General features: G+C 44.4%; 1 protein-coding gene and 1 non-coding gene across 3 annotated transcripts in view; both read right to left on the bottom strand.

Moving 5' to 3' along the window:
• Positions 1–26,265, bottom strand: part of Rrp42 (exosome complex component Rrp42) — a 34,663-nt gene extending 8,398 nt beyond the window's left edge. The window contains exons 1-6 of one of the 2 annotated variants that reach the window (XM_070530717.1): positions 25,986–26,265; positions 25,769–25,870; positions 25,526–25,620; positions 22,835–23,000; positions 8,947–9,017; positions 857–980 (exon numbers count right to left, since the gene is read on the bottom strand). In XM_070530717.1, coding sequence (XP_070386818.1) covers positions 857–980; positions 8,947–9,017; positions 22,835–23,000; positions 25,526–25,620; positions 25,769–25,870; positions 25,986–26,057 — 630 coding nt within the window. In that variant the 5' untranslated portion in view covers positions 26,058–26,265. The remainder of the gene's footprint in view (positions 1–856; positions 981–8,946; positions 9,018–22,834; positions 23,001–25,525; positions 25,621–25,768; positions 25,871–25,985) is intronic. The other variant, XM_070530718.1, reaches the window with a different exon arrangement.
• On the bottom strand, positions 7,822–7,894 carry TRNAL-CAA (transfer RNA leucine (anticodon CAA)). The gene has a single exon. It is a non-coding gene; the product is annotated as a tRNA-Leu (tRNA).
• Positions 26,266–26,302: the final 37 nt, after the last annotated feature.

Genomic DNA, 26,302 nt, shown 5'->3' with positions numbered 1-26,302 from the left:
AATTGTGTGATTGTCGCAGAAATAAGTGTGAAAGGAAATGTGCTGCTCATGACACTCGGTGCAAGGAAACACAGCTACGTGTAGCTATCTCATACATTGTAGCACAGCAAAGGGATGAGATACCTGTGGAGACACCGTGAACTCAAACGAAAATTAAGGAATAGCCTCCGAGTTTAGCGTGTCATACACTACAAAATTGGAATCAGTGGTGTCTACATAAACATCCAAAATCAAATTTGAAAGGCGTGGCACAGTGATGTTTAGTAGGCGCAGTGTTGTTAACACTGCCTCGTTCCATCATAGCCTTCGTAGTGCAGGGCATCAAAGAAGGAGTGGGAGCACTGTGAAGGGGATCAAAGGTGATGTTTGATTACCAATAACTCCACTCCTACTGAAGGCATTGAAGTACTTTGTTCTGCAAAATATTTCTGAAATAATCTATTTTAACGTCAAATGCATTTCTGAACTTCAATAAAAAGTGTTTTAGGGTCCCTTTAACTGTTTTAGTGCCAGGTTTTTTCGGAGGTTTTTTTTCCGGACCTCTAGCATCATGTTTTTGTTGTTGTTGTTGTTGTTGTTTAATATTATAAAATGAACTCAATGGTTTATTTCTGGTTAGGCAGAAGGGCAAGAATGACACAAATAATGGCAAATGCTCCCTTGGTATGGTCCTCACATTCCTATCTGACATCAGTGACATGGGGGGACAGAAACGCAAAAGTGTACCGGTATGTCAGTGGCGCTGAAAGGATGAAGGGGGACTGGTAGGGTAAACTGACCAAAAAATTTGTTTTTAGGTTCTAGGGTCAGAAAATTACACACAGCCTCAGGAACAAATTAGTAAGCAAAGGCAAACCTTTGAAAGTGTAATAAAGCAAGGCACATTTGCAATGCCTATTCTGTTGACATCATACGGGTCATCGGAAACCTCAATTTCTGGATCCCCATTTTCATCGATGGTTACTGACACCTTTGGAATCCTGCACAACAAATAGAACAAACAGTAATTATTAAGCCTCATTATAATTTGCACACAGTGGGAGCTGTTTTACGAGAGCATACTGCTCCAAATTAAAAAAAAAAGCTTCACAGGTCTACGTCAATCTGACAAATGATAATCAAAGACAGTGAAGCTGTATACGGAACACCCTTCAGAAGTACTAGGGACTCACATCCCACAGAAGCACATAATAGGTACTCACACCCTACGGAAGTACTAGGGTCTGTTTGCTAACTCACAGTTTCCTTGAACACAGCTGTTACATTAAAGCGTGATCATGGCTGGCAGTTCCTGGTAGTTCCTGGCAGTTCCCACAACACTGCAGCACCACAACATCAGCTTTCACTGCCAAATCCATACAAACTCCTAGTTGACCTTCAATATAAAACCGGTATGACATGACGGGTGAAACAAAAATTATGGATTACTGGTTAAAAAAACTCTGCATGTAAATTGTCTATTCACTTGAGATATACAAAAGTTAACTTCTATTTTATAATCAAGCATCATTGCATTTCAAAGAAAATTCAGAGTGCCAACACATGTTGCATTGTATTTACATTTGACACTGACAACGGCGTTGCACACCGGCCTCCATCGCATGAAAACCGTTGCAGAACTCCTCTTAACATCTTCCCTGTAATACCAAACAAAACAGTGCCTATACACTGTGCAATGAGAGCTGACTGGGTGTCACCATCATACCTTTTGTAATGTAAGCCCACATGAGCACAGACTCAAAAGCATAAGGGACAGTGGCAGCCTATGCACTTTATAACCACATGAAACAATCCAGAGATTTGTTCTTAAACCCCAATGGAAAGCTCCATAGGTAGGGTTTTGGGTTTTCAGATAAATCACAAATTTCAGAACCCACTCGCCAGTGAAAATCTTGTGCATTTGCATTTAGTATATAAAAAAGTCTGGTCCTAATCATTCTTTCTTCCATCAAGCACTTACTAGCAAATTTTCCCATCGTATTATGTATCACTGAATAGTAGTAGAGATGAGAAGAAAGGGGGTTAATCGAGAGGCCCGATTTTTACTAATCATATCATGAGAAGCCACCAAACAAAGACACCAAAGAAAACATAGGAGAAATTACTTGTACTTACGAATTGATTTTAAAAAATGATAAATTAATGGCAATGAAAGTGGATGAAAAACAACTTGCCGCTGGTGGGGAATGATCCCACATCTTCGCATTACGCGTGCAACGCTTTAACCAATTAAGCTACCGTGGCATGGTTTCCCAATCCACTTTCTTGGGTATTTATGTGTTGCTACTAGAACTAACCTTGGGAGTGTTAGCCAGCGCCACCACTCACAAACTTTGGCGGTGGATGTGGAACATCCTTTCTGCCGCAGGCGTCATGAGTACATGATCTTTCTGGGTGAAGGCAACTGGCCAATAAACCCGCACATGCTACCTGAAGGCATCAATGTTGCCAGATTCGAGACCCTCGTTATGTAAGAACGATCTCATACTGGAATGGCTTTCCAACAGATGTTAGTTGGGTAGCCATATTTACTAAGCTCAGTACAACAATTACAATTTTCCACACACAAAAAAACTTTCTTTAAATGCTGAACTCCAGAAACTACAACATTTCAATTCACCACATCCTCAAAAACACATATGCCTACCCTGCATTAAAGGTGAAGCAGAATTTTTAAGACGTAAATATCAGCCACATATGGGCAGAAACTTTGAACATGTTCAACCCCCGCCCTCTCCCCCTGGTCGCAATATGTCCAGGCCTCACGAATTTCTGGGGAGAACCCTAATACACAGAATTCTCCCTGTATGCATATATATATATATATATATATATATACACAGTCCGGTCTCGTTAATTCGAACATTTCGTTTATTCGAACTGACGCCATGGTCCCGTCAAAGTTATGTGTATTTCAATGGGTAAAAAGCGCCCAGTAATTCGAACACGCAAGCATTTGTGATGGTTAATTCCAACATACTATGCTCCGACAATGCTCTCAGCAGAGTGCCAAATCATGCGGCAGAGCCACCGACCAGCATTCCTCTGACCCCCGCCATAGAGAAAGAGCTTAGGAGAGACTCCTCCACGTCGCACGCGATGAAAAAAAGGAACTGTGGTGGAAATTTGTGCGCATGATAGCAGGTCTGAAACGGCCTTAATCAACGCCACCACTACCACCATTTTGATTATCGCGCCGCCTCGAGCCGGCGCTCTTGCACACAGATTCTCTGGCAGCTGTAGCCACGCCGTGGCAACGCCAGGCCTAGCTACTTCAATGTTCGTAACCAAGCTTATTGCTTGTGCCATGTCTTTCATTGCAATAATTCGCCGCTGTTAGCAATGGCGCTAACTCCACCTTTGTAATCCTCGCAAATGGCTGCTGAGCGCGGAAAGCATGGCGCGTTGCATAATGCCTATATATATATATATATATATATATATACACACACAATCTCGTCAAATCTCGATAATTCGAACTTTAAGGGGCCCAAAAATATGTTCAAATTAAAAGAAGTTCGAATTAAAGGAAGGTAACTGAATGGAGGATTTACCTACAGTGGCACATGTGCACTGAGCTAAAACACACGCACGCACGCGCACGCACGCACACACACACACACACACACACACACACACACACACACACATAAACGAGAAGAAAGGGGGTTAACCGAGGGGCCCGATTTTTATTAGTCATATCATGAGAAGCCAACAAACACTGACACCAAGGAGAACATATCGGAAATTACTTGTGCTTAAAGGGACGCTAAAGGTTAGTATTAAGTCAACGTGGACTGTTGAAATACCATCCCAGACACCTCGAAACGCTTGTTTCGTGTCAAGGAGAGACTTATTTTAGGAGAAGACGCGTTCTGAAGCGTCCGCGTACCTCTATCGCAGTTCAAATCGCCCGCCCTCCGATCAAGGAGTACTGACATCATGGTCTCATAGTGACGTTGTGCCATCGGTGAGTAGAACGGCGTCCGCAGACGGCGCTATGGCTTTTCTGCGCAAAACGCAAACGCGCGGCCAGAAACAGAGCCAAGACAGAGCCGATAGCAGAGCGAAAGCGGGAGTATGGTGGCTAGCAGAAGGAGAAACGCGCTACCATGGGGCTCTTGCATTGCCCAGGGGGCGCTGCGAGAAAGGTGCTAAAAAGTGCCCTCTGTCCTAAAATGGGTCGTACCAAGCTCGGTCGTCTGCTTCGGAGAGCACGTTTACAATATGGACCCGCCACTTCCGGTTGTGTTGTAGCACGGCCTGCTGCGTATATCGGGCGCCGAAGATTTTTTCAGGGGTGGCACGCTGCGTAAAGGCAACAACTTATGCAGTGCCGAATACGTGTACGCCGTTCAAGAATTAGGCGGCGAAGTTTTAGCACGGTGTCAATCGCAAGTGAAGCGAGCCGCGTACGAAGTGGAACTACAGGTAAGGTTTGCACGCTAGCTGCTAGATTCAGGCGCACAAACGCGAGGAAATGCGTGCTATAAATGAATCCACAGCAGTGATAAGCAGACATCATGTGTACGGAACTGCTCGAGCACACGACGGTACGCGCCGCGATGGCAGCGATCTTTCGACATGCCGCCAAACGGCGGGCCTCCTGCAATCTTTGTTGACTGCATGCCGCTAAACTGATGGAATGGATATGAGCTCGCATGTGCGTGCGAATCGCGCTGTAGCACGAGCTTGTGTGCTGCTCGCTTGATGTAGCTTTTAAAGGGCCCCTGAAACGGTTCGGACAAATTTTGTAGACGCGTAGGGTACAGCTTAAGTAGAACATTCACACCACAATTTAAGTGAACTGTTACGTATTAATGGAGCTACAAGCGATTAGAAGTTGCCCTCCTCCCTAGCCACGCTTTTCCTCCTCAACTCGTTCGCCGAGCGAGTGGGGCTAAGCTCCGCCTTCACTGGTTCAGCGTCACGATGCGACGTCACATCGTCCACTTCCGGTTGTTTTGGAGCCTGCCCCCGCCCGTGCGAGACCTCTCCGCTAGCCGCTTGGCCGTCGACCCCAAGCGAGAGCTATCGAAGCAGCGTGCGCTGCGAGCATTCTGTCGTAGCACCGAACATCTCTTGTATTCCGGTAACCACAGACAAGCTGGTCATTTCGGCAAATGACTGGAGGCATAAACTCAAGCTGATGAAGGAACTTTAGCGTAGACGTACGTGAGCGGCCTGATCGGTCTGCACGGTCCGTACACTTGTTGGCGCAGCGCTTAACCAGCCAAACAAAGCGCTAATATTGCTATAACCAAGTGTAAAACATTTTAAACATTTATAAAAACAACGTGTTCATGATTACACTCCTGCGAAAAATACACACCAGCAGCAAAGAAGAATACACTTCGTTGCTGCTACTGTGTATGGTTGAGCTCTGTGCCACCAGGTGGCTGCACCGTGCAGACCATTCGCATTTGCCCTTCTGCTCATCTCATGGCTCATTCCGTTACGGCACAGTCAAGCAGCCAGACTCTGTCCCCTTGCGCTTGCGTTTGCCCTAATATCGGACTAGCGAAACACTATGGCGTTAGTAATCTTCCAGTGTAAAGTGACGGCAACAAACGCGCAAGTCCTGGCGCCGATCGTGTAGCGGCAGTCCAATGCGCAGCAGCTAGTTCGCTCGTACGCTGCCTTGCAGAGGGACACGATGTCGCAGCTTGACATATTGCCAGTCACTACGTTTGCAGTCCACAAGGCAACAAAGTCGAATCATAGTGCTCACGAAAAGAGTGAGACCGACTCTGACCGCGGAGCTCTCGTCAAAATGGAGTACGTTGTAACACAAGCAGACGACACATGCTGTGTGCCGGAAGTGCTTAAGTGTACTGAAAAATTATTTTTGTGCATTCTCTTTATGTTACTTTGTTTTCACAAAAACAAATTAACTAACATTCCAACTATTACGAAGATCAGTTGTTTACCATAAAGTTGGAAAAATTATCCATCACGCGCCCTTGTCAGCCAATCGGATAGCTCGCCCCACTGACGTCGTATGGGTGATTTCGGTCATATGGGCAGGGGCGGCTTAAAATTCCGCCGAGCAGTGTGCTGCTCGGCCGCGATGTGCATATTTAAAACCTTATAATTAATTACACGCTTTACGCGGAGCACTTAGATGTGTCAATTAATGATCAGAAGGACCTACTCTAACGACTCAATACGTTTGTAGAAAATCGTCAAAAGCGTTTCAGGGTCCCTTTAATGACAGCGCTTGAACATCGATGTGCTGCAATCAATACTGCCTTGCTGCGCTGCCTCAACGTGCTGGCTTGAGATCAAGGATGAGCGCATTTAACTCTCGTAACCTGTGCTGCTCGTAGTGGAGTAGTGAATTGTCATCGAATGAGCCAGACCATTTGTGCTCATTTGCACACACTTCACCACTTCGCATAGGTCGAATTGTTACTTGTCGCTGTGGCCGGGTCTCGAATCGTGAATTACCAGCCATGCTTGCTGCTATGTCGGTCTGCTGTCGGGACTGTAGGTGCAAATGACCGAAATTTTGAACGCAGATAATCAAGCAAGCTTCAAGACAGGCGAAGCAGTCAGCATGGCACGAAGTTTCGCTTACTCAGCGCGACGAGCTGCAGCTATGCAGCGCGCCCGACGCTCCACTTCGTGAGGCCTTGAAGGAAAACGGTGGAATCTGATGTTGGGATTCAGGCCTTCTTGTTCATGGCAGCCTATGACGCAGAAGTAATGACGGTGACGCCTTTTCGAGGCTGGGCTAGGTCTCTCCGGATCGGCATCACCGATTCCTTCTGCTCCCAGCATTACGCCCCACGGCACACGGAGAGTCCGTTTTCGTTAAACTATAGGCTGCGGCGAGCTCGCAGCGTGGTCGGCGTGGTCTGTGAGAAGTGACGAGCCTTTTCGCACTTGCAACGGGGCATAAAAAAGTGCGAATCGACGCAAAACTCGGCCTAGAAACGTGCTTCGCCACAGCCAGGGCTCAATACGACCCAAGCTGGTACGACCCAGATGTCGTTTCCCGCACCGCCACCAGGCACCGCTACTATACCTCAAACTCCAGCACAAGACGCCCATAAGCTGGTACTTCATTCTATGACGCAAACTTCGATGCTCGTCGCAATGGACCCTGACACCGACAGATTGGCTCGCGATGTTGGGCTCAACTTCAGCGATTTGAGCGCTGACGAGCGCGACCTGCTGCTGAGGGCTCGCGCTGCCGGCGTCGTTGCGTACTACGACGGCGGCCCCGACACCGGCTCTGTGGAGGGGGAAAGCAACGAGGGCTTCCCACGACATCACATGGACGTGGCATTCTCGCTGCTTGTTCCAAATGAAAGTTTCACGAGCCAGCAGAACCCTCACAGCACGACGCGATAACCAAACTACTGAAACTCCAAAGCGTGCGCAGCGCAGAGTACAGCGCGTAGAGTCAAGCGAAAACAAAACCTTTCGAACACCCATATTACTGATGGGTCGCGTCAAAATGTTTTTTCTCAGAATCGAATGGACGTAGACAAGTAGAATTTTTTTCCGTCTTATAATCGAATGAAATTATATTTTTAATACGAGTACTTGCGTATTAGTAACACAAATTATGAGGAGTTATTTCGTCATTGGGCTAGTACCGAAATGTCGCTGGGGGGTCTCAAATCATGTCATGCATTTACCTCAATTTCTGGGTTACTAAAGCTCTGCTCGCGATTATATTGACGCCTTAGACATTCTAGAACATTGCTCTACCACTTTAACTTGAGTTTCTGGTAACCTTTAGTGTCCCTTTAATAAATGGAATGAAGAAATGATAAATTAATGGAAATTAAAGTGGATGAAAAAACAACTTGCCGCAGGTGGGAACTGAACCCACAACCTTCGCATTTTGCGTGCGATGCTCTACCAATAGAGCTATTGCGGCGCTGTTTCCCCATCCACTTTCTTGGGTATTTATGTGTACTAGTAAACCCTGGGAGTGTTAGCCAGCACCACCACTCACTGACCTAGGCGGCGGACGTGGAACGTCCTTGTTGCCGCAGGCGTCACGACTTTCATCCACTTTAATCCCATTAATCCCATTTCATCTTCTTTAATTTCCATTAATTTATCGTTTCTCCATTCCATTTATTAAGCACAAGTAATTTCCTCTATGTTGTCCTTGGTGTCAGTGTTTGTTGGCTTCTCATGATATGACTATATATATATATATATATATATATATATATATATATATATATATATATATATATATATATATATATATATATATATATGACATTAAGACATGTCTAAACAAAAGCATCATGAATGAGCCCATGAAGGATCACACAAATCAACAAACATCAGTGGCCCCATTTCCTAGCTCATATCTGCTGTTTATGGTCAAATGAAGTTTTACTGCAAAACAAAAAACAATAAGTATGTGCAAGTTTCATATAACATCAAATTAAAATAGCTCGACATGCACTGTTGAATATTAACACCATATGCTATGGCACAAGGATCATTCATGCTGCTCATTTTGATTTGCATGTGACAAAGTGATGTTTTACTTCAGTGCACTACAAACACTCTTTTCATTTTAATTGCACACTGTAAGTTATTACCATGTCATATTCATTGCCTATACTAGTTCATTCTTGCATTATATGTTAATTATCTCACACACAGGTTTAGTGTTTTAGCACGTTACCCTCGCCATTTCTGCTTTGCTATGTGTGATTTAGAAAGCTCAAAGGAATAACTGCTGTGTCAAGAACTTTATTGTCTTGCTTCACATTAGTACCTCATAAAAATATCAGAATTTTATTTATCCTGCAATAAAGTGATTAGCTGGCTTTGCTTTTGAACTTATGGTCAAGAGCTTTCAGTGTAAATGAATGGCAGACGTTAACTTAAATTATCAACAAATGAATATGACTTGTTTGGTGACAACTATTCTAAGACAAAAATTAACGTAACTTATTCACTTACTTTAGGTCATACAAAGCTGCCTTGACTGCAACGGAAACAGCATCGACCAGGCTTCCACCACATTCTAAGATCTGAAAGGGTATCAAAACTCCACATTGAACACACAGTTCATGAAACTACTTTTAATGATGCAATGAACATCAAACTGTTATGCAACACTACAGCCCTAACCCTCCTTACAGCAAAAGAAACAATAACAAAAGAATGAAAACTGCGCAGGTGAAGGTTCCTTCTTCCACCCCAATCACTGCTCACACAAATACTGAAGACCATCTGCCAAGCTCGATTCCAAGGAGACACTACCACTGCAAACACGGCACATAGGTAGAGTAATAGCTAACCAATCAGCAAACAAACTCTCAGCAACCTGAGTATGAGCAAACGATCAGGATCAGTTCTATTGCCACATACTCAAACATGACCTGAGCTCACAAGGCCTCCATAAAAAGTTAGCTCCAGCATGACTGCCATGTTTGTTGCAGTGGCGGCTGCCAGTGATCAAGCTTGGTAAATGGCCTCCAGTAAGTGCAAAGAGGAGAGCAAGAAGGTATCTCAACCATAACTACATATAGATCTCAGAACTCCGAAGTTACCAGTCATGGAAAATAGACGCACCTAGTGGCACACTACACAGGCATGTGGTTTGTCCCTATTCGTCCTTACTGTACACAAGGCATGTTGCTATGGTAGCAACAACAATAAGGGAACATTACAAAATGTTCAAAAAGTATGATAAGCCAGCTTAAACACTGTTAAATGTAAATGGACCTATCAGTTCACTTGAACTTTCTGCATTCTCAAATGAAGCACTACTAAAATAATGTGACCACCTAGACAAAATGCAGCTTCATAACCACCAATGGTGGCATTCTAAGACATCCATAGAGAACTACAGACAATCTATTACTTGCAGAGGAAATCTTGCTTAGAAATCTGAAGTGTTCACGAGGTAGTCGACCGCTATAAGGAAGTATACTTCTTCACAAAAAAACAATTTCAAATCTTCTGAATGAAAAATGTTCTCTGCAAAGCTTTTGCCATCTTTTAAGTGTAGCCTGCATTCTATTTGACACTGTGAAGAAACAAAACTATGATCAGTGTATTTTTACCAGTTGGTATGCTCATGGTTTTGTATTAGATAATATTACATTTCACTTCAGATATTAAAACTTTTGATGATTCAAACAAAACTGAGTAGCTGTTTCGAGTTTGAATTATTCTGAGCCGGATGTAATTTTTGTAGTTGCTATAAGCGACAAGGCATGAGAATGTGCAAAACTTTAAGACTAATCTTTATTGGATCATATACTTCACAAAGCCTTCCATGTAGGTGAGCACTACCTAACAAGCTCTACAGAAATTTTGCAATACCTTTTATATCATCAACTGAAACGGGCTAAAGCTTGGCCTTGGAGGCATTTTTTTTTATTGCGACTGACACTTGCCTTAATGCATAACATAGGGTGCGCATTATATCTAAGCTGTGAGACCAGTGTCTTGTATGAAATGAAGCAGTGTTCTGTGGTATCTTTTGTTGTGCACCAAGCGATTATAACTGGTTCTGGCACTGTAGCATAAGCCAGCTTGCAGTAGAAGATGGGAGTGTTCTGCTTGCAAGCCGGGACAAGTCCATACTAGGTTGATGCTTTCACTCTGCTGTCATTGCCCATACAGTGAAAGCAGCTGCTGCTGCCAACAAGAGCAGCACCCAGCATTTAAGCGTTTCCTCGTGTGCACAAGACAGCTACAGCTGGTTTTAAGTGTGCAATTAGCCACTATCTCATAAATGTTTTCTGACACTCTGCTTCTTTTTTTGAGCTGCTTACCATTTCCCCACCTCTACTCATGATGCCTGAAAGGATGCAGCAAATAGCTATTTGTTCACAGCTTCATTTGCTCAGTTTTGTTTAGGCTGAGCAGTGAATGAAACAAGGTATGGATTTCAGAAAGTTACTAGAGTGAGAAACCATTTGCACACATTTGTAGGTTATTTGTAAGCACAATATTAGGCTCAGCAAAATGACTAAGGAGAACTGATGGGTTTCATTTTTAGTAACCACCATAAGAAGTAAAAAAGACATCAAATAAAGAATAATTAACTCTTTTCTTTTAAATTGTGCCTTGATGACGATTGCTAAGTTTAGAACAAATTGGAAGTGGAAATACAACTTCTGCTGCCAGTGGGAGCTGAACACACTACTTCTGTATGACACACGCAATGATTTTCCAATTGAGCTATCGCTATGGCTGTTCCTCTGTCCACTTTCTTAGGTATTTATGCATATACGCTAGCAATAGGAATGTTAGCAAGCACCCGTGAAAGCCCTGGCAGCAGGTGTGCAACACCCATTAAACTGTAGCTGTAGCTTAATATGTGGTCTTGAAAGCAGGTAAATAGCCAATAAACTCTCATGCCATTTAAAGCATAAAGTGTGCCATTGTCAAAACCCTCACTGTGCAATGAATAAAAATAACGGGTACCAAGGGGCTTTACTTTTAATGACAATCATAAGAAGCCATTGGGGTAAAAAAAATTATGAGGCATGCCATAGTGGAGCACTCCAGATTAATTGTAACCACCTGGGTTTCTTTAATGTGCACACAATGAATGGTACATGAGCATTTTTGCATTATTCCCCATAAGGATGCGACCACTGCAACTTCATGCTCAGCAGCGCAGTGTCACAGCTGCTGATATACTGCAATAAGTAAGCCAGCAATGAAAGAAGGCAAAAGATGCATAAAGGAAATAAACTGTTTTAAAGCAATACCATCATACACATCACAATTTGGTCTTCTGTAACGTAGGGAGTTACGGCCTTGATGAATGTTACAGCCTTGATTTCAGCATCGGCTCAACCTCTAAGAGCACAGTATCCGAAAGCGGCCCACCAGCACTTACACAGGGCTGTCAAATCATTGCTAACTATCCTTTGAGGAGGAAACGAATGGTAGGTGTACTGGTTATGTAGTCTTTGTCAAAAGTATACAGGCTGCGTTGCCTGCGACTGCCAGGTTGACTACAGACTTTTTAAAGAGACACTAAAGCAAATATTAAGTCAATAAAGTGACATATTAATGCTTGAAAATGTCTAAGGAGTCAAATATTATTGAGAACAGAGCTTTAGTAAGCAAGAAACTGAGGTAAATGTAGGGCATGATTTGATCATTAGTCGAACTAGTCGAATGACATTGTAACGCTTCATTATTATTGTTTCACTAGTACTCAACCACTCATAATAAAAATATTGTAGCATTGCATTATAAAAGGGAAGAAAATGCTACTTGCCCACTTCTATTCAATTATGAGAAAAAAAAATAACTAATTGATGTTACCCTTGACAATGAAGCCAGTGGTCAAAAGGTTTTGTTTTTATTTAACTTCACACTGCTCCTGCTGTCACACTTCGGTAGTTATGGTATTGCGTAGTGCTATGGTGGTTTTGCAAACTCGTGAAGGTCATACTAACTGCAAGCAGCAGAAAATGCGGTGTCCACCATGTTTCTGGCCAGTCTCTGGCCCCGCAAAACACCTTAGTGCCAACTCTCGTGGGCTGTTTTTATTCACCGACGGCAATACAGGCATGTAGTGACGTATGCAGCGTCACACCACCTTGCCCAAGGCAGGTGATTTGCCTTGTACTAGAGGAATGCAACCCCTTCAGTCATGATTTTCTCTAGAACTAGGTCCTTTCTCGGCATGAAACAAGTGCTGTGAGGTTTCTGGAATAGCATTTTAACAGTCCATGTCGTATTAATATTTGCCTTTAGTGTCTCTCTAGGGTGTTTCTTTGGTACACTGCAAGTTCCAATGACCTTGGCGATGAAAAGAACTTTCATACACACCATCCAGTTGTCTGGATTGTCAGGAGAACCACAAAAACCGTATTACACAGCTGGACAACATATATGGCGAAGGCACGGAGTGACTCGTATACTTTTGCAAAAGGCTGTACATTGCCCGGCACTTTGCAGGGAAACAACCTAATTCCACCTTTACCACACTGCGCCTGCAAAGACATCTGCAAATGTATCACAATGCATTAGTTTATTAATTTTGTGACCACAGAGCTTGGACTGCATCTACTTTCCAGCTGTACTCAATCATTGATGTCAGTCAAAGAACATGCTTTTTTTTTTTTGGTAGCTCAGTTAGCTTTCCTAATTTGTATGTACCTGGATTAATAGAGTCAGGCCTCATTACTATGGACACTTTGGTCTCTGACCAATATTGTCCATAATGTCAGGCATCCATAGTGACGAATCTTGAAGTAAAGCTAACAACATTTATAAAGAGAAATAAATGCTGTCAAATTTGTTATTGCACATTGCACGGTAAAGTAGAAGTGAAATTTGAGACAGTTTGACCTGTGAAGTAGGCTATTCTGTTCCCCACTAGGTGAGAAAAAAATCGCAGTACAGTTTGAATCACCCTTTGCGCAACGAGGGTTGCGACAGTATGGAGCTTTCACTCAAAGAAGCTGAATCCCATAGAGGGGCCGTGCAGTATAGAGAGAGTATGGCTAAGAAGTCCGACACGGCTGTGGACGACACGAAGGACACCAACAGGAAGATGCAACAGCGTAGGATTAGCCAGTCACACCAGGAACAGCGTCTAGCCCAAGCCCCACTTCAGTAGTGCTGGCGATCCGGCTGCAGAGCTCTGCACGGCGCACTTCTTCTTCCTTACAACTTTCCCCCCTCGCTGAAGACTGAGCCACACAGGAGGCCTAAGGCATCGTGAGGACGAAGAGCTCGTGATACGGCTAGAGCCGATCTATGTGCACAGTTTCACGGCCTTAGCGACGCAGGTTTTTAAGGGGCGTCAGAGGTTCGATGACGTAGTTCACCGGAGAAGTTTGCTGTAGAACCCGGTAGGGTTTATGGTATCGGGATATAAACATGGAGGAAACACCTGGTGTCAAGTAGGAGGCACCCATAACCAAACGAGAGCGTTAAGCGAAAACTGGTGGTGGGGGCACCTGTCATCATGACGAAATTTCTGCAGCGCTTGTTCTTGCGTTGTAAGGGAGCGAGCTAGTTGCCAACATTCTTCTGCATACCAGGCGGCTTTGGAAACCGGTGTACCCTCTGATAAGTCAGCACAGTAAGGAAGAAGAGTGTCAATGGGAAATGATGGTTCGTGGCCATATAGAAGAAAGAAGGGAGAAAAGTCCATCGTTGACTGGGGTGCCGTATTGTAGGCGTATGTGACATAGGGAAGGGTGAGGTCCCAGTTGGTGTGGTTGGAGGCGACATACACCGAAAGCATGTTGCCAAGAGTTCGGTTAAAGCGCAATCCATTTGTTTGCGGGTAATATGCGGTGGTACAGCGATGAATAATGGGGCATTCAACGAGAATTTCTTGAATGACATCGGCGAGAAAGACACGGCCTCGGTCGCTCAAGAGTTCGCGGGTAGCACTGCGACATAGAATGAAGCATTGAAGCAGGAAGAAGGCAACGTCACGAGCCGTCGCGGCTGGTAGAGCGGCCGTTTCTGCATACCTTGTGAGGTGGTCTATAGCTACAATGACCTAGCGATTGCCAGCAGCTGTGTATGGCAGAGGTCTGTATAGGTCTATCCCAACCCGGTCAAAGGGCCACAAAGGGCATGGCAGAGGTTGCATTGGTCCAGAAGGGCGGCACGGGTCAGACTTGCGGCGTTGACATTCTGTGCAAGTACAAATGTACTTTTGCACAAATGTGTACACACTGCGCCAATAAAACCTATGACGTAGTCTGGTGTAGGTCTTGAAGAGACCAGCGTGTGCGCACTGAGGGTAGGCATGGAAAGTGGCACATACATCAGTGCGGAGCTGCTGGGGTATTACAATCAGCCATTTGCGGGCGTCGGAACTGTAGTTACAGCGATAAATGATTTCATAGCGGAGGGCGAAGTGTGAAGCTTGTCGGCGTAATGCTCGGGATGGTGGGTGTGCAGGTGAATCAGAGATGTAAGCTATCAAAGATGAAATCCAGGAGTCCTTGCGCTGCTCCAAAGCCATGTTGACGGAAGCGAACGGGAGAAGTGGGTCATCTAGGACAGAGACACTGACAATGTCGGCATGGACAGGCGAGCGCAAAAGAGCATCGGCATCGGCGTGCTTCTTGCCTGAGCGGTAGACAACCCGGATATCGTACTCTTGGAGCCTCAGTGCCTGCCGAGCTCGGCGGCTGCAGGGATCCTTGAGAGACGACAACCAGCAAAGTGCGTGGTGACCGGTAACGACATTGAAGGAGCGGCCGTACAGGCATGAACGAAATTTTGTGATGGCCCAGATGATCGCTAGACATTCTTTTTCCGTGACTGAATAGTTCGCTTCAGCTTTCATGAGAGCGCGGCTCGCATATGCAACAACATATTCTTGGCAGCCGGGCTTTCATTGGGCAAGCACATCGCCAAGACCAACACCGCTAGCATCCGTATAGATTTCCAACGGAGCAGTTGTATCGAAATAGTGCAGGATTGGTGGTGTTGTGAACAGGCGATGTAGCGTAGCGAAGGCATTATCCCAATCCGGCGACCACGCGGAAAGATTGGGGTCTCCCCGAAGAGAGCGTCTGAGGTGCCATAATCTGGTCTGTCAGAGGTGCCATAATCGAAGCGAAATTTCCAATAAAGTGGCGGAAGTACGAGCAGAGGCCAATGAAACTGCGCAAGTCTTTTAGAGACGTTGGCCTCGGGAATTCTTTAACAGCACGGAGCTTAGCGGCATCAGGGAGAACGCCATCCCTCGACACGACATGTCCGAGAATTGTCAGCTTGCGTGCCCCAAAGTGGCATTTTTTCAGGTTTATTGGAGGCCAACGTTACTGAGACAGCGTAAAACCTGCTCCAAGCGATGAAGGTGAGTAGAAAAATCTGGCGCAAACACTACTACATCATCCAAATAACACAAGCATGTGTTCCATTTGAGGCCTCAAAGCATAGTGTCCATCATCCGCTCAAAAGTCGCGGGTGCGTTGCAAAGTCCGAATGGCATCACATGAAATTCATATAAGCCATCTGGTGTGATGAAAGCAGTTTTAGGCTTATCGTCTGCAGCCATATACACCTGCCAATAACCAGAGCGTAGATCAAGGGAGGAAAAGAACTCTGCATCTTGTAAGCAGTCTAGGGCGTCGTCGATCCGCGGCAATGGATAAAACATCCTTTCGGGTTATTTTGTTTAGGTGACAGTAATCCACGCAAAAGCGGATCGAGCCATCCTTCTTTTTAACTAAACCAACTGACGATGCCCATAGGCTATCGCACGGTTCAATGACACCACGCTTTAGCATGTCACCTACTTGCTCATCAATGACGCGTCTTCTGTCGACAATACGCGGCATGGTCGCTGCCATAGCGGTGAGTGAGAACCAGTGTCAATCCGGTGACATACAGTCATCATTCGGCCCAGAGAAATGTTATGGCTGTCAAAAGCAGGGTGAAATTTCTTGAGGAGACGGAGAAAGTCATGGCGTTGCTTGGAGTTTAAAGCATTGTCAATGACATGGCTGAAGACGTCTTCAGGCGATGTGGCAGTTACGGGACTACAGTAGAGGGTGTCGTGTGTAGAGTTCCAACGTAGTAATGGTGTCTTAAGGCTCCACAGTGCCGAGAGATTCACCGCGAAGCAATGTAATCAGGAATGGGAAGTGGTTGTTTGCATACAGGAAGGTGAGTCGCACCAGCTTGAAGGCCAAGCAGCGCAGCTGGAAGTAGTGAGAGGTGGCGATGAACGAAAGGAGTGGAAGGTGTGAAGAGTACGGTAGAGTCGGAGGCAATGGAACAGGATACAGATGCCAAACTGGATGCATGCGGACGTATTTGGCTGTCGTCAGTGAGGGACAACTTGGTGCACGAAAGCGAAATGTCACCAGATATGGCATTGCCAAGCGAAGAGAAGGCGACTTCTGCATGGGAGCAATCAATGACAACTTGGTGACGGGAGAGGCAATTCCAACCTAAAATAATATTGCGGCAACAGTGGGGAAGAATGACGAACTCGACTGTATAGAGCACTCCTTGAATTTCAAGTCTGACGGTGCACGCAGCCACTGGCTGAACGTTCTGTGCTGTGGTCGTGCGGAGTAAAGGACTGAAGGAAGGCGTCGTAACTTTTTGCATTGAGCGGCATAGTTTTTCAGCAATCACAGATATGGGGGCACCTGTGTCAATGAGGGCAAGAGCAGAGACACCTTCAACAGCGACATCAATAATGTTGGGTGGTGAAAGAAGAGGGCTTGAGCGTTGCGGCGATGACACAGTTCTTGCCTCGGGAAGTGCGCCACTGTGTCAGCAGTAGAGGGACGTCGACGCATCAGGGAGAGCGAGTGACGACGAGGAGGTGAACGGCTGTCAGAAACTGGGCGAAGGCTTGGGCGGGGAAGCGGTAAATCACGGTCTCGAGCGTAAGACAACGGTTGGTCGTACGTGGCTGTGCGTGGGTCGTCACTTGGATGAAGTGGACGGCGGCGGCACAGGCGTGCAACGTGTCCGGGAATACCGCACGAACAGCAGATGGGCCTATTGTCCGCTATGCGCCAGGGGTTAATTACTCGATGGACTGGAGGTTGTGGCAGCGTGGAGGTAAAAACAGGGCTAGGCATTGGAGGTGGAGTCCGGAAGGTCAGTGGTCGTGGTCGTGCGACGGAGTCAGCGCAAGTCAATGGGCGGTGAGTTGAGGCGCCCGTTCCAGAGGAAGGACCTCGGACACTTGTTCTATAATGTGTCGTAGGGTCGAACTAAGGGACAAAGCTGACTGCAGTGGATTGGAGATGAGGGAGAGCTGGCGAGCAACTTCTTCCCGGACGAAAGCCGTGATCTGCGAGAGGAGGGTGGAATCTTGAAAAGGAGAGGTCAAGCCAGACGATTCCTCATGGGGAACAGGACGGCGGGTGAGAAGGCGTTGACGGCAGAGCTTGTCATAGCTTTGGCACAGTTCAATAACTTGGGCAACAGTAGAGGGGCTCTTTGAAATGAGCATCTGAAACACGTCTTCGTCGATACTCTTCATTATATGCTTGATTTTATTGCCCTTAGTCATGGATGCATCAACGCATTTACAGAGATTGAGGACATCTTCGATGTAGCTGGTAAAGGTCTCACCAGGCTGCTGAGAGTGCGACTGCAGACGCTGTTTGGCACGAAGTTTTTGAACAGCAGGGCGGCCGAAGACGTTGCTGAACTTTGTCTTGAACACCGTCCAGCTTGGGGCTTCGCTTTCGTGGTTCCGAAACCACAAGTGGGCAATTCCGGTGAGGTAAAAAGGGACGGTGGTCAATTTCCTGATGTCATCCCATTGTTGTTCAGACTGACGCGTGTTCGTATGATGACGACGGAGTGTTCGTATGATGAGAGCCAGTCATCAATGTCGTGGTCGTCAGTGCCGCAGAAGATGGGAAAGTCCCGCTGACGGAGTGTGCCGGGGCATACGGAGGACTGGGGAGCAGGTGGTGTAAAGCTCATGGCGCTTTCGGTGGTCATGATGGCAGGGAGAGTCCGGCCGCGCAATTCCAGGATTACAGGAGACCCAGCAAATCTCCACCAATTATGGCAAAGAAGTCCAACACGGCTGTGGACGACACAAAGGACACCGACAGGAAGACGCAACGTAGCCTTAGCTAGTCACACCAGGAACAGCATCTAGCCCGAGCCCCACTTCAGTAGCGCTGGCAATCCAGCTGCGGAGCTCTGCACGGCGCACTTCTTCCTTAGAAGAGCTATAGCATGTTGACAAAGATGGCATGTAAGAAGAAAAGCTGCTCCGTTGCCACAGAATTTTGTGTACAGCTAGGATGCCAGTAGAACTGAACACGTAAAAGTCCCAGTCTTTTTCCTCAGAAAACACATACACTTCATAAAACATGCGAGTATTGAAGCTGTCATGTGACTGCCGAGCTTGGAGAGATGCTGACTGATGAGGTTGTGCTACCAGCACATCTTGCTGCCACTGGCACGCCTTGACCATTTTGCCCTTATTGTGAGCGGGGGTTTCAGCTTCATTTAGAGGAGCTCATATCCACGCCATCGCTGTCCACATTAGAAACAGAAATACACAGGGTTCTACGGGCTTTGTGCCTCTTGTCCTCATTGTACGAACAGCGAGTTTCCATATTAACTAGGCACAAATTTATTTAAAAATTCATCAGCCCATGCACTGGGTGAAGAAGGATGAGCAGCGAAGCTGTGGTGTGTTTTACCTCAATCAACGCACCTACTTATATATAGTTATTATTATCATTATTATTACTATTACTATTATTGAAGGACACCGACAATGAATACATATTTTGACTGTGGCGTCATTTATTGTTACTCTTTTATGAAGTAGTGATGTGTGCTCGTACTGCCGTAAGGCAAATGGGAATTTCACAATATTTACAACTTCACTGTGAACTACGTAATTATGAAAAGTGGACAAAACTCGGTGTAATGTTACGAGTTGGCTTAGCAGCTAATTGTCATATAATTTGTTTCAGGATAGTTTGGAGAAAACAAGAGTTACACCCATTTTCTGTAACCATACTCTCTCCGTAGAAGGAGGGAGTAAATGAAACTCGGTGTAATGATAGAGTCGTCTTAGCGGCCAATTTCAGTATGATTTTTTCAAGATACCTACATTCGAGTTAGAGCTACAGAGCATTCGTGAGAAACTGGAAACGAAATTTTTTTCGTGTCGATGTGACACATAGATGGACGGACACCAACCACCGCCTGGAGGGTAGCTATATACAGCTTCGCTGTAAAAAACGTGGTGCCCACAAAAGTTGCCCGTAAATCGAGTCATTCATATTACTGAGTGTTATAATAATGAGGCACCAACTGTACTTCTATTAGCTCTTAGCAGCTTTGTTTTCTCCCTGCTGAATTGAAGTGCCAATTCAGACCTGTTGAATATAGCAGCTTGGATAAGGATTCAAATTGAAACCTTGAGTATAGGAAGTCAATGCGATTCAATTCTACTTTACCGTGCAATGTGCAATAACAAATTTGACAGCATTTTTTTCTTTTTGTAAATGTTGTTAGCTTTACACCAAGATTTGTCACTATGGAAGCCTGGCGTTATGGACAATACTCCGCACCACCATGAATACCGCCTCTCCAAGGAATTTCATGCCAACATCTCCCCCTGTACCTAAAAAAAAAATCGAGTAATTCGATCATGTGCTAGAACTGAACAATAAACCAGCTCAAGTGCACAGAGAAGTGACACACTCTGCCTTTTTCACAACAAATATTTAAACTATATTAGGCAGCTTTATGTGAAGTAAACTAATGAGGGAGCCACATATATATTACCGTAAGAGAAAGAAGTTTTCTGAACACACAGGCCAAGTTGCATAGCTGCGTCACCAGGCTGACAGGCACTTCAGCTTAAAGAGTGCATTTGGTGAGTCAGTGAGTCCATTTCATGCTCACAGAGGTAGCCACCTGAAAGTTATACCCACGGTGCACTCCCATTACGAATTTTTATGGGCAGCCAAGATGTTCCCACGCTGCACGTCATTTCTTCGATAAGGTTTATTACTTGCCTGTGCATTCAGCCATATTGCTTTGAATTTTGTTCATTTTGAACGAGGCCCCGTAAACAAAAGCCACTCTGTGGGGGCTCTCAGACAACCAACCCTGGAAGGAAAAATGGGGTGCATCAAATGCAGTCTAAAAATCATGAGTTCCAGGCCATTTGGTTACACAGTAAAGAAATTTGGCTGGTGTTCACATGGAGTCTCCTAATACGACATGCCTCATAATCGGATAGTGGTTTTGGCACGTAAAACCCAACAATTTTATTTCTAATGCTTCCATCCACATCACTGCCTACATTGCACCAGAGAGCCTGTCAGACAACTTTCACTGCAACCTCACCAGAGGCCAACATACAAGGTCCTGGTTGTGGATAGAGTCATCATTGCCACACAAAATGTTTATCAAGAATCGGTGAAATAAAAGGTGCATCAGATTATGAGTATATATTTAATTTTATTTCAAATATCTGTCCTACAGTCCTGAATACCTCCCATACATGGCAAAGTTGACAATATAGCAACTTGCCTACAGTGCAACTCAGCTGCAGATTTTTTTCTTATGTCAAAGTTGTTAAGGAAAAAACGTTCAAACTAAAACACGGGTAGCAAATATTCTCCCTGTAGCAAAACTTTGCTCAAGGTTTGCTAGAAATGTTGGATACGTCTGACTTTCCCAGTACATGGTAGTGTTATTTATTTTTGAAATGTATGCCACATGCACTTCCAAAGAGGGTTGGTTATGGCTGAGGCACTACAGTAAAAGCAAATTAATCATCTTCAATGGCAAAAGATCTCACTCATATGACATAGCATAAATCTAAGGAATGTCACAATAAACCACTGAACAAAACACGAACCTTACCACATTTACCCCACTACTACTTACGCGAGTAGTATCCTCAACACAGCTGCATAGTACAGTCGACTTCCACTAATTCGACTCTGACGGGACCAACAAAATACATCGAATTATCAGGAGGGTCGAATTAAACAAGATGCACGAAAACGCTAGAACAAACCACGGTTTCATTTGGCAGTATTTACCCGATTCTAACACGGCCCCGAATCAAACGCGCGCGCGCGCTTTCTACGTGTTCAAAGCAGTAAACAACTAGGCGGAAATGACATTAAAGCTCTAAGGAAAATAGAAGCTTAACGCGCACACGATTTTTTAGCAAGTTATTGCAAAATTGGGGCCGGTTTCGTAATGCAAGTTTCGCCACACGGTTTTCCTTAAAAGTTACCTTCGCCGCAATACATTTGTGTTATGCGGCAAAGCACACATACACTGCGAAGGCGATTTTGGTTTCGTGTCCGCGCGCATCACGCAATTTTCGGCCCAATCTTTCTTTTTTTTAAACGCGCGTTAAAATCGGATAAATACCATTAAAAAAATATGAGCTACGTTTACTGCTTTAAAACATTCCTAGAGCGGGCCGAAAATACGCGTTTTCGACGAGAGGTGACGTGTGCTCAATGCATACTGTGTTCGCTGAGCTCCGCTGAGACAGACGCTGCCACTAAAGGGGTCGCTATCGGATTCACCATAAGGGTCAGGTACGTGCGTTATGACTGGTGAAGTTCGAATTACCCGGCGAAAGCCAATTCCATGAAAAAAATAACGGAAGTTTAGGCCCACGAAAATAAAGACGCCGGCCGGAACCTTTTGCTGGTATCGAATTAACCGGAAAAATAAAACAAATTATCCAGAGTCGAATTAACGGGTCTACTGTATAGTAACAAGACGAATGTCACGATGTTTGAACCCTCGGCAACATCAACTTTCCATTTACAGAAAAATGGTGTCCTCTTACACCCCTGACCACATCTGTCAGACCTTTCTGACCTGCAGGCAATGTGAAGAGCACCATATCAATGCCATATTCCTTTAGCTGTTTGCTTGCAATTTCCAGCACTACAATTTAAATCGTAACATTGTGCTGCTAATGAAGCCCCCAACATGATAAACACACTGTCCAAGCTGTCAGCATAGTTTGTAATGCCATTTCTTTAATGCCGTCATTCAGTCTGCAATCTCTACTGTTGCACTTTACACCTTTACACCTCTTGAAGTTCACAACATCACTTGGCTGAGGTGTTCATGGCTCTGTTATCTACCACTGAATGCATCTGTTCAAGTACCCAGGTACCCAAGGTACCAGAAAGAAGCAACTACTAGTGGTGTAGCAAGAGAACAATAGCTATAGAGCCCCTCGATCCCCCCATTCTTCTCACATATTAGCTATTCGAGACAGAAATAAATGCTTACTTGAAAAGAAAGGAATAATATGCATCATGGCCATAACCAACCTATAAACCATGTGGTTAGCAGTTTGCAACTCTGCTTTAATTTGTTTGCTTGTCAGCACACATACCAAAACATCCACATAGAGGACCCACGCTTGTTGACCAGGAACAACCGCCAAAGACTTCAGGTCAAGACATTTTGGAGATCTGTAAGTTCGAGCCAAGGCTGATCTGATTTCAGTAGCGATCTCTTCTCCACCTCTTCCTTCAAATACGGGGTCAGCATTAGCAGTGCTGAAACCACGCAGGCAACTCACATAAATATAAATCCCTCTTTTACATTTGTGCTGCATGGCAGCACCAATACAGCAAATATACAATCCTAAAAAGACTTGGCAAATATCAAACATCTCTCTTCTGTTAGAATAAAACAGGTATTTAATACTGAGAGTACTCACTGCACAATGAAGCATGACATTATATTTAAGGTAAACAAAGGATGCACGGTAAAAGGTGTTGCCGACATTCAACTGACGTTTATTTATATTTATTTGACTATAGGTTTTGTATGAATGTAGGTCAACCCTTCAAAGTTTTGGGACACATCAGGATTATTATACAGGTTGACCCACATTTTCAATAGAGCACATGAAAATTTCAAGGATAAATATTTTAATGTTAGTTCCGACACAGTAAACTTCACAGTGAAGCCCACTATTGCAGGTCACACCCTCTGAATTTAACAGTTTGTCATTGGCAGATGTTTCTTCAGCATTTTGCATTCTTTCCAGAAGGTACCACCCTTCAGGCTATTGAACATAACTGAAACGCAGCACTTCCTGAAGTTTCTTCAACTGTTTTTTTGATTATTATAAGTTGACTCTCGTCATGACTATAAGTCAACACCCAGCGTGGTGGCTTAGTGACTATACCTACTGAGCATGAAGTCGTGGGTTTTATTGCCAGTTGCGGTGGCCACATTCAGACGGTGGTGAAGCGAGAACCCTTGTGTCTTGTATTTTGGGCGCATGTGAAAGGACATAAGGTATACTAAAATAATTTGGAGACTGATCTCACAACTGCATCTTGGTAGCAAGTGTGCCACTTCGGGACGTTAAACAATTTTTTGATTACCATAAATCAACTCTAAGATGCAACAACATCAACAACAACAACAAAACAAGTTGGCCCATAATCAAATAAATGTGACATGTAGCAAAGACCAAGAAATGAGCCAATAATAACCTAAATGCATCTATGCAGATTCAAGAGACTCAAGTCAAGATATAAAGGCAAGCAAGGAGTTGGAAAATTGTCATTAGTTGGCAATTATTAGCAGCATGAGTGAATCTTCAAGGCAGCAGATTCTGACAATCCAAAGCAAGATTGAAAATAAAACTCAAACAAGCTTCTAAGAACCCAGTCCCTATTATGAACAGTGCTGGGGGTTGTGCAAGAGAAAAATGGTGAATCAAAGTTCGTATTTCAGCCAAAGACAGCACTGAACAGCACTGGCTATGGCAGCCAGGCATGTTTCTTGACAAGCAGCTAAGGCAGATACTGAAAAGCTAAAGGTTTACAGTTTCTGCTTTAATGCTTATGTATAGACTAACTTCTGACCTTCCAAAAAAGAAGGGCTCCCCTGAACATGACTGTTTCTTAGACAAAAGGATAGTTTAAAAAAAAATGCCTTGGGAAGTCGACTATAAAATGTATCCACAAGCTTGAAGAAAGTACCGACTTTTCATGTGTTAGGTTCAGGTGGCAAAGGTCATCCAGATGATATTTTAGTCCCAATCTTTACAGTCTTTACAAAATACAAACTGGACAAAATACCAGTAATGAAAAAACTTGTGGCTCTGCCATACCTTGAAGGCATTGTAAGACTAAAAAAATCAAATAAAAAGAGCAACCAATACAACGTAAGCATATTGTTATCAGCCCCTTTAAAGTTCCTAAAAAAGTCCAAAACAGTGAAAAGACCGTATGAGGAATGTAAAATAAGAGCTAACCAAAGATTCATTGATTCCACAAGTGTTTCGGTGTACACCATACTCCTTTTGTGCAGAAAGGAGCATGAAAGACAACTGGGCGCTGTCTAAGCATGCTCAGTAAGAGCATCAGTAACAATTTTGCAACGGGGTACAACTGGGATGCTAGCCATGCATATAAGGAAGCCCGCATGTTCTGCACAGTTTGATAGCTGAAAGAAAAATTTATCATCAAAAAGAAAATACATACAAATTATTCTAAAGGTTTTAAAGACTTTATATTTAACCTCTTCAGGCACCAATTTTTCCTGTCAATAAGAAGTTTAGTTTCAGTACGTTTCTAGCATCTTCAGAATCATGAAAAGCACATAGTTATGGACGAATTCAGTAATTTCAATTTTACGTTTGAAGTACCATCAAGTGAAAACGAAGGTGCTAGCACATATGTGGCTTTGAGATATGCAGAAATGTCCCATATTCAAAAGATGTACGACTACACAAGATTTAATCGAGTGCATGCATTCAGAGAAAAATAACTTGTCCATGTGCATTCTTCTTGAAATTACTTGGGCTTTACTGGCATAATCCACTACGCATTTTATAGTTTCTTTTTAAGCTGTTCGTGCCCGCTCTTTCTTTTACCCTTGACGAATGGCTGTGTGAATAAACAGCTGCTTTTCTACAGTCGTCGTGTTCGTGTACTCCTTTATGTTAGTGTGCGTTTCTGAAGTCCTGAAGTTTCTGAAGCTCGGTATCTTAAAACACACCTCCAAAATAATGCTACACCAGTTTGTCTCTTTCCAGCTCTTCTTCATGCTCACGACTTACCAATCCACAAAGAACTCAATGCGGCCTTGCTGAGGTGCACAGGGGTCAGGAGCATCAAGTTCTGCCTTGATTCCAACCAAGATGTCAGTGTTCGCCTGCAAGGTCACAATGTTAACGGCTGCTTAGTTCATTCAAGACAACCAGGCTGGAAGGTGCCATATAGGGTTCAGTTAAGCAGCGTAGAAGCTAGGATAAGAATGCAACGGTGCGATAACCAACATTTTGTTTCAGTAGAGTACGTACTAGCCTGACGTGCGAAGACCCACTGCAGTTGGACACTATGCCTGTTTCTAGCTCCAAGAATCGGTACTCCAGGCAGCTGCGACCATCGCAACGTAGGTTTTCCTGAAAGCCAGAGGAACCATTTACAACGATAGATTCAACACAAGGTATGCCTGTGCGCAGTAGTATTCATGCATATTCATGCTAGTCAACTATACCACTTGAAAACAAACTAAACTGGTGAACACCGTACTTGTATCCCATGTACAATGTAGATTTTCTCCGCTTCACTGACGAGTATATCAGACATTGTTACGAATATGTACGTCCGCTAGTTTCACTAATGAGTAAACTCGCTTTAACACTTAACACAAATTCTTCTTTCTTTGTTGTTGTTTGCTTATTCCGTTTTGAAAGTCCGTTTGCAATAAGCCAGCGCATGGAGAACACAAGTGCCTATGAAAACATGCTATCGCTACAGCGACATGGATGCCGCCATGACACCGGCCGTGATTACTGATCCCGCATAAATAAATAAACAAATAACTATATAAC

The sequence above is a fragment of the Dermacentor albipictus genome, chromosome 1 (genome assembly GCF_038994185.2).
Source record: "Dermacentor albipictus isolate Rhodes 1998 colony chromosome 1, USDA_Dalb.pri_finalv2, whole genome shotgun sequence".
In the NCBI taxonomy this organism is placed as follows: Eukaryota; Metazoa; Arthropoda; class Arachnida; order Ixodida; family Ixodidae; genus Dermacentor; species Dermacentor albipictus.
The sequence above is the reverse complement of the archived record's forward strand: the minus strand, read 5'-3'. Positions and strand labels throughout refer to the sequence as shown.